Source organism: Rutilus rutilus, assembly GCF_951802725.1.
Source record: "Rutilus rutilus genome assembly, chromosome: 5".
NCBI classification, from domain to species: Eukaryota; Metazoa; Chordata; class Actinopteri; order Cypriniformes; family Leuciscidae; genus Rutilus; species Rutilus rutilus.
Genome location: NC_140213.1, coordinates 43,915,539 through 43,929,592, shown reverse-complemented (window position 1 = coordinate 43,929,592; position 14,054 = coordinate 43,915,539). Strand labels below are relative to the sequence as shown.

Below are 14,054 nucleotides of genomic sequence, written 5' to 3'. Positions count from 1 at the left end.
CATTCTTGCTTGCATATTACTTAAACACACACACACACACACACACACACACACAAAAAAAATCCCAGATATCTAGCAGTAGGCTGTTTTAGAGCACACACACACACAAACCTCTCCTGATAAGACTACCTACCTAGTTGACAGTTTCAGTCGCTGTTGCTGTCAGCATCAAGCTGTGCCGGTGTCTACTAAAACTGGATATTGAAGTCTAAATTAAGTTAAGATTTCTATATAACGCGTTTCTCTGAATGACACCAGAAGCAGTCTGATAATTCGTCGACGAGAAGCCACACTAGGAGAACTAAGCTTCTTTTTTTTCTTTCTTTTTTCGGTCGTCATGACTGTCGTTTGGTGTGAGACTGCAGGACTTTAGTAGTTTATTGGCAAAGAAAATGAACCGCTGTTTGTGTTTAATCCTCATTAAATCCTGTCTGGTTTTGTCGTCGGGTAAGTTTCTCAATTGTTTATTTTGTTTATAAGAACTTGCATAAGAACTCTGTGGAAACGGCGCTATATAACGGAAATTGCGAGAGCTTCCATTGTGTACACGTGTACATAGAACATTTTGGTTTATGTCCCAAAACTGAGTGAGCTACCTAACGTTACCTAGACCACAGGCTCCGAAGCAGTGTTTAAAGTGAATCTGTCTTATTTAGTGGTAATCGCAAAGAACGGCACTGTAACTACTACTCATACTTACTTTTGTTATGTTATCTATTCTAACCTAAAGTCACAAGGAAACCAGAGTTGACAATATTGCAGTAGGCTGCTTATTATAAATGATTCACCCGTGCACATTTAAAAATAAATAAATAATAATGTTCCTTTTAGCCAAATCTTTAATCAAAATGTACGGAGCCCCGAAGGGGACATCGTGGTGGAAATGTCAATGCTTTTGCGATCTTATGGTTTCTTTAAGGATAATTTTTTTTAAAATATATATATATTTTTACACAATTTCTACCCGATAAAATATTTTAGAGCTCGGCATAGTTAGAAAAATGTATATTCATTCTATAAATGCCCATGGTCTTATAAGATCTTATATATATATATATATATATATATATATATATATATATATATATATATATATATATATATATATATATATATATATAAAAACAGGTCTAGAAATGACACTTTTAAAATTAGGCTGCCTTATTTATCTAGGTTTTTCAAGACAGTGTGTACTCGTTTCTTTAAAAAATAAATAAAAAACAGTTGTTGAGGAGGTATTTGCAATTATTATTATTTTTTAGTTTGGCCCTATTTTAATACTAGTTTTGTCTTATTTTCATGGACAAGGCTTAAGATAGTCCCGGACTAAAAATGCATGTTTGAGTTGTTTTAACTAAAAGCAACTTGCACTGAGATATCTTAAAAATATGTGCTGTTGTTTTGTCTCAAGATGCACACCAGTAATGTATTTTTTTCCAAGGCATGTTTATGAAAGCAACTTAAATACCCTAATTAAACTGAGGCCTAATCCTGGTTTAATATAATCCCTGTTTGTGAAAGCAAGCCTTTGAATCATCTGGAGGCCCCCTGGTCTAGGTAGACGGCTCACAATGGGAAGTCAACAACTGACTATTATATATTCTCAATAAAGTACACCATATGAATCTCTTAAATCACGAGTTTTGAAAACAAAGATTGCAACATTCAAAGTTGTGGACCAGATGTGTGCTATTGCAGCAACATCTTTCACAACACTATGAAAGTAAACTACTAGTGGCTTTTGTTGTAATAAGAACCAATAAAATGCTTTTCTGCTGATCTGTATGTTGATCGCCATTCAGCCCTGAGAGCTGTCCAGACTCATCCGGCTGAAGGAGAGACAGTGCCTGGATCAAACATGTCCAAAACAACATTAGCCCCTAAAGCTGAACTCATCGCCTCAACTAATACGTCTCTGAGCACTGAGCTCATCACAACAAAGAGCAAACACCTGATTTCTGCAACTACTGGTACAGTCTGATTTCATACATTGATTTGTTGCACTACTGTTTCGTCACATGTGGTTTCCTTCATTATAGTCAAGTTACATTTAATAAATTATATTTAACAGGCGTTCCTCCTAGTATCCCAACTGCAGGTTTTCGGTTCCACGCGGGTAGTTTTGTTGGCGGGATGGCGCTGGCCATTATCATCACACTGGCTGTGACTCTGGGCTACAGGTTGGCCTGCTCTCAACGGGAGGTGCGCTACAGAGCCATGTGAGTATCATCAGAGCTCTCTCTTTAGGTGTGTTCGACTTTAAGCAGTGCGTGTCGTATGGCATCAGTAAAGCGAGAGTGATTCAAGAGCATTCGGCTGATGACAACTCAGCTGTTTCACGATTGGTCTTATTCATTGTTGACAACGTTCAAGTGTGTTTCGTGTTTATTCGCTGACACCATAAGTTCCACGCTCACAAATCAGTGTTTTTATAACAGCCCTTGTCATGTAATCGTATAATATTATACACTGCCTGGTCAAATAACATGCACCTCTTGATGGAAATAACATCACAACATTTATTTCCATCAAAAAGGTGCATCAATTTTTGCTCAAGATGTTGTATTGGCAATGCAAGAGTCCAGCTCTCTGTTAAGTCTCCTCCAGCACATCCCAGTGAATTTAAGCTCTGGACTCAGAGGAGCCGATTCATGTGTGAAAATGATTCTTCATGTTCCTCACAACCATTCACAGTTTGATCCTGATAAATCTTGACATTAGGCGCGTTTTCATTACAGATTTGCACAAAACTTTTGCTTTTTTTTTTTTCTTTTCTAAATGTCGACAAAAAACTATTGCGAAATGACGGCATTTCCATTAACCGATGTTATGCGACTAAAACTTTTTTTCCTCTCGCGATAAGTTAAATCATTCCAAAAACCATGGCAACGGACGTTGGTAGGTTTATGTACTATATCTCAGCCACTGCACTAGCCATTATTATTAATCGAAGAAGAGATGGCCTATGTGTGTTTTCCAAGCATTAATGGTAAGGAACGACCCTTTTTATACTTGTGAGCGGCACATACATGAGGTGTTTCTGGGTGTTTCTCCCTCATATCTGCTTCGAGGTCTTGATTGTGGCATTTATTTGAGGTTTAGATTCCATTATTCCTGTAACTCTTTTGTCTTATATGAATTTAAAGGGATAGTTCACCCAAAAATGAAAATGCTGTCCTCATTTACTCACCCTCATGTTGTTCCAAACCTGTATGACTTTCTTTCTTCTGCTGAACACAAAAGAAGATATTTTAAAGAAGGCTGGTAATTAAACAGTTGCTGGTCCCCATTGACTTCCATAGTATTTTTTGTTCCTACTATGGAAGTCAATGGGGTCCATCAGTCGTTTGGTTACCCACTTTCTTCAAAATATCTTCTTTTGTGTTCAGCAGAGGAAAGAAAGTCATACAGGTTTGGAACAACATGAGGGTGAGTAAATGAGGACAGCATTTTCATTTTTGGGTGAACTATCCCTTTAATAAAGAACTCTGTCCAAACACACCGTGTCATCAACGTCAGGTGACCTGGAAATGCGCAAAAACTGTTTCCATTGCAGATTTGCGAAATATTTCTTTTTCGAATTGCCTGAAAAACCACCTCACGCGAGCGTAAAAACTTTTTTGCGATATATGGGAGTTTTTGCGAAATTGACGTGTTTACATTAAGCGTATTTTCAATTCGCTATTTCAATTTGCGCAATTTGAAGGGTAATGGAAACGCGGCTATTGTCATCCTGGAATATGGCCATGATGTGTCTTCATACATGGTTGTTTAAGAAATGAAAAGCTACACACTCCATCAGTTAGGGTTAGAAGAACTGTTGCCAAACATATAACACGATAGAAACATAATAATCACTGCAATAATGATCCATTCATAGAGTCTGAAGTCATTGGTCCAATCATTGACATTTGCCAATTTAAATTCACACAGCGACTTTTTTGGGCAGGCAGTGTTTATCAAAATAAAACTGATAAAAAATATTTTTATTGGTATTTAAATAGTATGTTGAACATTATTCTTGTACAAACAAGAACAAAGTATTTCTGTTGCCACATGAAAATGCCTGAAATGTCTTTATATATTTGACAAAAAATATTTATTCCGTGTCATCTCTGAAACACAAACAGCGCGAGCCCAAGTCGAACACACCTATTGTTTATTAAATGTTTTTACATTTACATAATTGCTCGCTTAAAAAAAACATGAGGATATCCAGATATATGATGTGATGTGAACCATGTACCTATTACTTCTCAATTATGTATTACACATGCCATGTTTTATGCATGTTCATATGTAATGATATAACCTTGCTAATATATATTTCATGTCATTCAGTGAGGAACATGATGCCATCATTTAAAATGGAGGAATTACAGGCTAGCATTGCTACATGCTAGTCATGATCTGAAGAGAAAGTTTTCACTTTACCAATGGTTAATATGCATATGAAGCAGTGGATGATTTGTTTGATATGCTATAATCTGAAATAGGTTGCCCTCTTTTAGCAGTTTTCACATTTTTAGTTAGTGAATATTTGAACTCACATGTGTTTTCAGTGATTTTTCTGTCTAGTCTAATCTAGTATTTGTACTTAAACTAGACTATCTTTGCTAGTTTGTAAAATTTAAACCTGTAAAAGTCTTTTTAAAGAGATATCAGAGGCACATTGGTTAATTTTCAGGGACTTTTTTTATAAGTTTATGGTATTTTTGTATAAAATGTTTTTTTGTTTTTTTAGATGTGTTGAAATTAGTTTCATGCATGATAGTGAAAATGATCTAATAAAGTAGTTTAGTCTAATGCCTTGGGCTGCATGTTGTACATTTCCCTCACACACAATTTACAATGAATGTCTAATAATATTGTATGCTCATAATGCACAAGTATACGATTAAAGACAGTATCTACCAAAGTATATACTTTATTCCAGGCCAATTTTAAAGTAATATGTAAAGAGATATAATGTAACAGAACTTAAGGTTCTAAGGTACATGCACATACATTGATTTAAAAAAAAAAAAAAGCAAAAAAAAAAAAAAAAAAAAAACATTAGATCATAATAAATGGATATAAATTCATTCTGGGTGCATTTAAAGAAATCTAAATACCAATCCATTAACTTGTGTGATTAGTACTACCACTACAAAAAAAGTAAACAGTTACTATATATTCTGAACATTTGCACACTAAGCAAGCATAAAATCATGTTTAAGTGACATACACATTTTAGTCAATGTTCTATAAACGTGCAATACCATAACTGTACCCACAATTCATAAAACATTTTTGTTGCATTGCTCTCTCCAACACTGTTTTACCCCACTAGAGTCTGCCATCAATACTATGTTTGCAAAAATAGATATTTCTCTTATCTTGTCTTTTTTTTCCTCCTCACCTCTAACATTCATTACTATGGCCTAGCTTGCTGTTTTTGATCATAAAATTTGACCATAAAAATGTTTGCTTACTGAGGCAATTGAGTTATAGACCTTAGCGGTATTATTCACCCCAAACAGACCACAGAATATTACACTCATAAAATGTCACCTTTTAAAAAAAACAAAACAGTACAAAATGCATTTAGTGTACGGGCCAGTTATTGAGCTATAGTTATGTAGTGTCAAAATAACCATATTGTAAACAAGAGGAGATATTCAGAGTACATTACTGAACGCAAAGAATCCGCAGTCAATTTCCTGTAGTGTTCTTCTATAGTGAAATAATGTAAACCAAGGTAACCTGCCTAATAATGTGTCTTTAGTACTGACTTCACAACCAGCAAAACAGGGCCTTTCAAATCTTGCTTCATTAGAAATCTCCTCACTAATCAATTAGACCTTTTCTCATTAGCTTATGTTTTACGTATACATAAAGGCATGATCGATTTTTTTTGTGTCATCCATTAAGAGAAAAAAAAAAAAAAAAAAAAAGTCTTTGGAAGCCTCGTCGAAGAAATCCTGACAGAAACGATAACTGATTGTTTCCATTAAAGTCTACTCTATCATTCATATCCACAGTTACCAAGTCAAATCCAAGCTAACAGCTAAATCTACAGCACTAACCATCAAGACATGCTCATCTAGCCATCTAAACTTATCAGAACCTTCCACTTACTGCCGATATCCATCTCAGCATCAGGGTCAACATAACCGGCACAGACTCTACTGGAGCTCATATCAGAGACGTCTCAGTGCCCTTGATATTTTCTTCCTTGCTTTTTTGGATGAGATATTTTCACTAAAACAAGCAAGTAAGCAGGCACATATCAACTGAGATACTAAAATCGTAAGATAAAAAGAGATATCGGTAACAAAACCAAACGATTCCCTCCCCCCTCAGATCGATTATGAACGACAGCGTCCATCTTGTCAATCATTTCACGCGCTCTTGGAATAGTTGTATAAATCCGTTAAAAACGAGAGCAAAACCAGATCTGATTTGTTCTTTGATCACAAATGAATGCCATAACCGTCAAGATAACAAAATCAGGCTTAAATAAAACTAACACACAAAGAGGCTAGGGTTCTTTAAGGAAAGACAAAAAAAATTAACCCTAAATCCCAACATAATATTTTTTTTTTTTATAAAACCTTTGAAAGAAATATACTTTGATTAATGAAGCGAGTAAGTAAATGAAAACGTTTTCAAATTTGATCTCTAGTGTAAAAAGAGACAGGATTTGTTTTGTCTGAAGGCACTTGATTACACAGTTTCTAGAGTGATATTGCTGGCACAGCCAAGCAAGCAGGATTCGTTTAACCAAAGCCACACGTTGAAACCTTTCAATCCCGATCCCATCAAAAAAAAAAAAAAAACACGTACAGACGACCTCCTCGTCGCTTTTTGGTTTCTCAGGCTCATCACTGTATGAGGGAAAAACAGTCAATTGTGGCTGAGCTGAGATCAGGGACGTTTTGAGTCTCAGAGGTTTGATTTAGGGTTTCGTCTGTCTTTATCGCTCACTCTCGAGGAAACGCACCGAGCCCATCGGCCCTGTTCGCCCAGCGAGGAGTTCATGAGGGGAAACGCAAATTCACATGCTCGCACGCTGATCGTACAGTACAGCCGTGGAAGAGAATCGGGTACGTGTGAATACTTGTCTGTTCATGGGCCAGCCTTGAGGATGCAGACATGGAAAAAAAAGAAAAAAAAAAAGAAGCACAAAAGGACCAACGGTTAAAATACCTCAGCTTTTAAAACCAATTCGGCCTGAACGTAGTGAATGGAAGATAGGAAGAGAAAAACTGTTTCATGTCCAAGGAGGGTGAAATGTCTTTTCTTTTCTCAACTCGAAGCATCTACGCATCCTTCACAGATTGGATTAGGCAGCAGTTCGGCGTGTTGGAAGAGAAGGCGTAGTAGTAGTGCTGGATTCAGGCGCTCTATAGCCAGGTTAGAAAGTTCTCCTTGTCGATCTTGGTCGCCGCCAGCACGGACTCCATGTCGTTGAGTATGTCGGAGCTCAAGGCCTCCTGCAGGCTGGGCATCAGCTCCTCGCCCTCCACCGCCATGCTCTCCCCCTCCAGGGTGCCCAGGTCCACATCTGTGCCCGGGATGGCGTCTAGGTAGTCGGGAAAACGGCTGGGCTGTGTCGCCATGGAGCTGGGGCCGAGGGTGTCGCCTGGGAGCGAGACATTTGACTTAAAACTCTGCTGATATCATGTGTTTGGTGTGATTGTGATTATTGTCCTTGTGATGTACCTGTCTCCATCTCGTCCACGCTGTTGAGGAAGTCGTCTGGGGTGCGAGGGACGCTGTAACTGCTCATGCTCAGGCCACTGTCTGTGCTCTCGTCTCGGGAGTGATACGTCCCACTGCAACACCATTAATGACACACACATTTAAAAGCTTGCTTAGACAAATATGTAAACTGTACGGTTACACTACTGTTCTAAAGTCTGGGCTCAGAAAGATTTTATTTTACAGTGTCCTTGTTACACGTTACTGTAGTAATAACTATACATTTTATTTTACAATCCTGTTCCACATGTACATACTATGCTATACTATAGCATAGTATGTACTATAACTAGGTACTAACCATAAACCCACCAATAAACATAACCTTAACCCATGTAGTTACCTTATATTACCCAGTACTGTCTTGGGTAAGTACACCAAGCACACGTACTGTAAATTATAGTGTAACCAAATTATGCATAATTACATGCAACTATGTTCTAAACCAAACCCCAATCCTAACCATAAGTACATGTCGTTAATTATTATTACTCAATACTTAAATGCATAATTACACTGTAACATGGACACCTTAAAATAAAGTGTAACCGATTTCTTTTGAAAGAAATTAATACTTTTATTCAGCAAGGATGCATTAAAGACATTTATAATGGTATAAGATTTCTATTTCAAACAAATGCTGTTCTTGTGAATGTGCAATTCATTAAATAATCCTGAAACATTTTTACAATACAGTGTACATAAATTGCATTTTTCATAATTTCAATTTCACATATGATTTTTTTATTATTATCATTTATGGTAATTTGCCTCGCACTGGTATAAATAATCTCATGGCAAGAAACAACGTCACATACAGGTGAAACTCGAAAAATTTGAATATCGTGCAAAAGTTATAATTTTTACGATTATGGCTCACAGCTTATGAAAACCCCAAATTCAAAATCTCCGAAAATTTGAATATTATATGAAATAAAATAAAAAAAGGATTTTAAATACAGAAATGTCGGTGCTCTGAAAAGTATAATCATGCATATGTATATATACTAAATATATTAGTTTCACATTTTAATTTGAATTACAGAAATACACAAACTTTTGCACGATATTCACAGTTTGAGTTTCACCTGAATTTCATGTTCACATCTTTGGGGAAAAATTATTTGACCACCACAAAGACAAATATACGGTAGCATTAGATCAACACACACCTGACTATTTCTGTCTGACCACAAACTAAGAATATAATCCAGTGCAGATCACTCAATAAAAAAAAAAAGGAAGTTTGCTCTTTTTGCAAACTTTTTTTTCTAAGTGAAAGTGTGTTGAATCGCAATATTATTGAGAGAATGAGAGTGTGCAGAGCAGGTTTTGCATTAGCTAAAACACAAGAAAGTTTAAATCTATTTCCATTTGTGTTCCTCCAAAGTTTTGAAGACTTTTGTGTAAATAATGCACAACCATATATACAGTACCTTAACATAAAAATCCCTCATTTCCAAAGCTTTGCCTCTTAACGTCTGTACAATTATGCAGATTAACTGCTAATAATGACTGCTCATTCTGCTGCAAGAGTTTCTGCTTGTGTTCCTCACAGTGGCCCGCTTTGAACTGCCTTTGAGAGTCATTGTAAAAGGTGTTGTTTTGCTGGTGGTCTGAGGAAAGCTCTCTATAAATAGCAGGCAGGCAGTTCAGCACAAATAAAGAGGGCAGAGGACATGCTACAGTGAAGGAAAATACAGCAAGTTTCTCCTAATTAAGAGAATGAAATGTGGCTTCAGTGCATGAGAGTCGCTGGATGAATGAGCTCTTTGTGAGCGCAGCCGAGGTGGGGAGGGGGGGGTCGGGGGGTGGCCTTGTCCAAGACCGAGACCACATGTTCTCACGGCCGCCTTGCTATTCACATAAGTCCCTTATCTGCTCTCTCATGTAGGAGAGATTGATGCCACTGGAGGGCGCAATTCTCTGCAAAAGCTGCTTAATATCGCCTGCTTTCAACAGCTTCTCCATCAGGGGTCACCAATGAGTGTCATTCCAGCAGAAAAAGCACACATGATGCAGCCAAACATCTTTTGTGGGAAGGTTCATGGCATTTATGTGCCTTTGCGCCATGTGCAAACTCAAAGCGAGTTTCATGTGTCGTGCATGCATGAGTTTGAAGTGCCTTACCTGTTCAAGAAAGGGTCAGAGCTGTTGGTGGTCATGTTACGGGCGTCTTGGCCCATGCCGGGCGAGGACACTGGGTTTTGAGTGCCGCCATCCTGCTCCATGCTGGTTGGAAGCTGGTTTCTCAGGGCGAGCTCCTGTACGCACGCACAGACAAAAGAAATTCGTGTCAAAGTGCGAGATTCACAAAGTGAGCAGACTGGGTTTGCAGGAACGGAAGCTCGACGGAAGACGAAATTTTCTTTGGAATTACTTCAAGAACATAGATGAGCACGGATGCATTTTTCAACTGAAGGGAAAGGACAGAACAAACTATACTGGTTTGCTGTCAAACCACACACAAAACAGTGAGGTGCGAAAAAACAACAAAAAAAACTTAACCTACAAGTTTCACTTAGTTTCCTGTATCAGCCTCTTGTGTTAAATAAAAGCCTTTCCCATCCAACAAGTCATGAGTAACAAATCTGGTTATCATTTGTCAATGGATTGTGCAAGATTGTCAACATTTTTTTTTTATAGCCTCAGCATAAACGGGTGGTTTGCAGAATCTCACGCGAAGGTGTGTGTTTATTGCACACCATTTAGGGTCAGATATTTGTTTTTTATTACAGACTTCCTATGACTAATTGAAACTTGAATACTTTCACAACTTGTGCTGATTAAAGGATAACTCAACAGGCTGTCACAGCATGACATCCACACTGACCCTTATTGACTATACTCAACTTATTGAGAATGATTCATTCATCACATTATTTAAAAAGAAATGTCTTTCTTCTTTAGTTTTATGCTCCCAGAGTTAATGCTATCATTTAAATAGCGGTTTTCAAAATCAATGCAGATGGGTTATGAAATTTGAATCAATTACAATGCATTCTGTAAATCTTAATTTGAGTATAATTTTAAAATCATGCAAATGTATTTCAGTTTAGTTCCAGTTTTTTTGGTTAAATTGGTTTTTTAACCAAATTTCAGTAAGATCAGTATGAAAGTAAATATATTTTAACTTGTTAAATATCTTTTTAATAGAAAATGTGTTACAATAGAGGTAGAATACAATTTTACGTTCGCTTTGATTTCAATAACATGCAATATCATGGGTGAGCGATTCATTATAGGATTTCCAGCAATAACATCAATGTCTTTAAGTGTTTTTGAAGGCCTGTCTTTATTAGTCTTTAAAGTGAGCTGCTTCTAGCCTGTAAGATCATCCCTGAAGATCTCTGTTTATTTAGTTTTCCAGCAGGGGGGTCTTGCAGAACTGAGTCAACACCGTGTTTACATTCCAAAGCAGGGGCAGCTGAGCAAAACCTCCTCCTCCTCCTCTCCAACCTCTCATTTACTCGTGCAAAAAACACACACACGCCATCTATACAGCGACTTCAGATTTAGACCCCGCACTACATGTAAAGAAACAAAGTGTGATGGGTTGTTTATCAGATGCATAAGTTGCAAAGTGGACCAGACCTTGTGCCAATAGTCAAGGTCTGTCAAAACAACCAGCATAAGATTAAACGCCACGGTACATTACAAACAAAAATACGCAGTACAGCTCAGGCCCGTCTACATGCGAGGACAGAATGTTCTGACAGGTGTGTGTCTGACCTGGGGTCTCTGGCGGAGGAGCTCTTGCTTGATCCTCAGTCTCTCTTTCTCCATCTGGATCTGCTGCAGTCTGATCTGGCTGTTTCCACCCATTACTCCACTCTGCGGGCTGGAGGGCAACTGGGAGCCTTGCTTCACTGGAGCACTCTGGGAAATTCGCTGCTGGTTCATAGCTGAGGAACACACAATAAATTATTTTAAGAGGCTTTGTTCGCTCTTGTTATTGGCAATAAAAAAAAAGGGATTAAAGGGATAGCTCACTCTAAAATTAAAATTAAGTCATCATTTTCTAATGCCGTATGCACTTCTTTCTACTTTGGAACAAAAAAAAAAAAAAAAAAAAAGTTCTGCTTGTGCTCATCCTAGTGAATAGCGACTTTAAAAAAAAAGAAAAACACACACACACACAAAAGTATCACAGAATGGTCCCATGCGACACGTGTCGTATATTCCAAGTGTTCTGGGGGTTTAGCATAGGGTTTGGTGAAAAACCCTATGAAATTTAATAATTTAAATTTGATAATATACTGATAATTTAATCAGTAAATTTGACATTTAATGTATTATTTAACAAAAATCCTGACCTTGGCCGTTAGTAATTTTGGTGAGTAAATGATGTCTTAATTTTCCACTAGAAAATATACACAACATGCAAATAAAATTGGCATTATAGTGTATATAAGCAATACTGAAACGCCAAATTGATGAATTAGCATCCAGGACTTTCATTATACACTTATGAAGGGCCAAACAAGAAATAATGATATGAAATCTGAATATATATACTTGTATTTTTTTAATACAAAGTTATAATTCTCAATTTATAATTATATTTATCTATAAATCTGAATATGCAGTTATAAGTCTGAATTCATTTAGTGAGTCATTTATCACTTATATTCAGATTAATATATCTAATTACAATCTATATAATTATTACAACTTAGATTTATATATTGAGATTTGTATCTGTATATTCAGATTTGCATATATACAGTATATTCAGATTTGTATCTATACATTTATACATATAACTAAATATTTGAATTTATAGTCATTATATCTTCATTATATAGTTTATATACTTATTATTTAGTCATAGAAAGATATATATATATTCGGATTTATAAATAAATATTCCGATTTCATTTAATAATTCCCTGTTTGGCCATTCATATTCATAGTATATTAAGAAAAGAGATTATATGTATACAACACAGGGCATAATAAAAGTCCCATCAATGTAAGTGAATGGAGAAATGCGTATCGCCACCGACGCAAACACAGAAACAAATGTTTTGGACCATAGGAGGTGGGGTGTTACAGTAATTGGACCAATGAAAATGGCTGTTTACTTATGCACTGGGGCCACCAGGGACAACAAAGCCGCGATGGTGCTAGCGTTGTTATGCGCGAGGGAGCCCCGTCTTCCCCGCTTATCCTCATCGCCATTCAATCACAGTGTGTTTACACTACCTCAGGCCTGAATGAGTCTCCACTCTCCTCTCACCATGGGAATCAGATCAGAGACTCACCACGCCTCACACACACACCACAACCACCATCCCCCACACTGCCCGAGGCGTGGAAGAGTGTGTGGGAATGTGTATGAGTGCTAGTGGGGGAGTGTGTATCTGTGTGTGTGTGTTTGTTTCTCTTTTAAGACTCTTATCTCGCATAGATAGGGGTCTATTGAAGCCGAATGACGGTTCTGGTGGAGAAGTAATGGCTGATCTGAGGGCAGGAGTGACCAGTTAATACAGGCTGATATGTGGCAGCCAGATTTGTTGCACAAAATGAACTCTTGATTCTCAGGTCTGGATTTCCCTGACTAGTCTATACTTGTTTCTGTGGGCATCTCACTTGGGAAACTCCATACCACAGCATGAAGATGACAAGAACACACAAACAAGCTTTATCCATGTGGCCGAATGACTCAGAGTTGCATAAGCGCAGCAGAACTGCAGGTTCGTGCAACGAATGTGTTCTCCTCTGAACCAACAGGAGGAGGAGGAGGAGGAAACGTGCCAGAGAAACACAAATAAAAAGAGCGAGATAGAGATAAAAGTTTAGATTGACGTAGTTTGCCAACGCTGGCTCTGAAACACGATCATCCAGCAATAACAGTCTTTATCGGGCCGTATCGCGAAGCCGAGCCAATAGCAGCTCCCCTTTCCTTTTCCAGGTGAGACTGGCGGGGTGTTGGGAAACATTAGGAAACGCAGCGGCAGGACGTTTGAAGCCTTTGTAAATATTTGCTGGCTGTCGATTTAACAGGTTTGTTGTATAAAAGCCATGCTCAAGTTGCGTTTCGAGTTGAGAGATAAGCGCGTACGCGGAGGAGAAAAAGGAAAGAAGAAGTCGATCTGTGTCCAGAAGAAAAGCCTCTCTATATCCTATCATACACAAACCTCAGCGGGCCACACAAAAGCAAGCTGTGAGCTGCCGGAAGCCAGCGTGAGGAAACTCAGCTGTGACTAGTGTGTAGTAGGAAACCAGTTGAAAGCAAGATGGCAGCCGTATCACTTACAAGTGGAAACAGCAGGTGGTATATTTATACATCAAGACTTTCACAG

The 14,054-nt window shown here is 37.7% G+C and overlaps 2 protein-coding genes across 3 annotated transcripts in view; one reads left to right on the top strand and one right to left on the bottom strand.

The window, feature by feature from the left end:
- The first annotated feature begins 46 nt into the window (after positions 1-46).
- Positions 47-4,811, top strand: tmem123 (transmembrane protein 123). The gene is made up of 4 exons (XM_084409176.1): positions 47-447; positions 1,803-1,970; positions 2,072-2,219; positions 4,342-4,811. Exons 1-4 carry the CDS (start codon positions 393-395, stop codon positions 4,364-4,366), a joined length of 396 nt encoding a protein of 131 aa, XP_084265302.1. The 5' UTR covers positions 47-392; the 3' UTR covers positions 4,367-4,811.
- Positions 4,812-5,393: 582 nt separating this feature from the next.
- yap1 (Yes1 associated transcriptional regulator) overlaps positions 5,394-14,054 on the bottom strand; it is a 34,626-nt gene continuing 25,965 nt past the window's right edge. For both annotated transcript variants that reach the window (XM_084409174.1, XM_084409175.1), the window contains 4 exons: positions 11,479-11,651; positions 9,877-10,010; positions 7,708-7,820; positions 5,394-7,627 (listed from right to left, as the gene is read on the bottom strand). In XM_084409174.1, the coding sequence (XP_084265300.1) occupies positions 7,389-7,627; positions 7,708-7,820; positions 9,877-10,010; positions 11,479-11,651 (659 nt within the window). In that variant the 3' untranslated portion in view covers positions 5,394-7,388. The remainder of the gene's footprint in view (positions 7,628-7,707; positions 7,821-9,876; positions 10,011-11,478; positions 11,652-14,054) is intronic.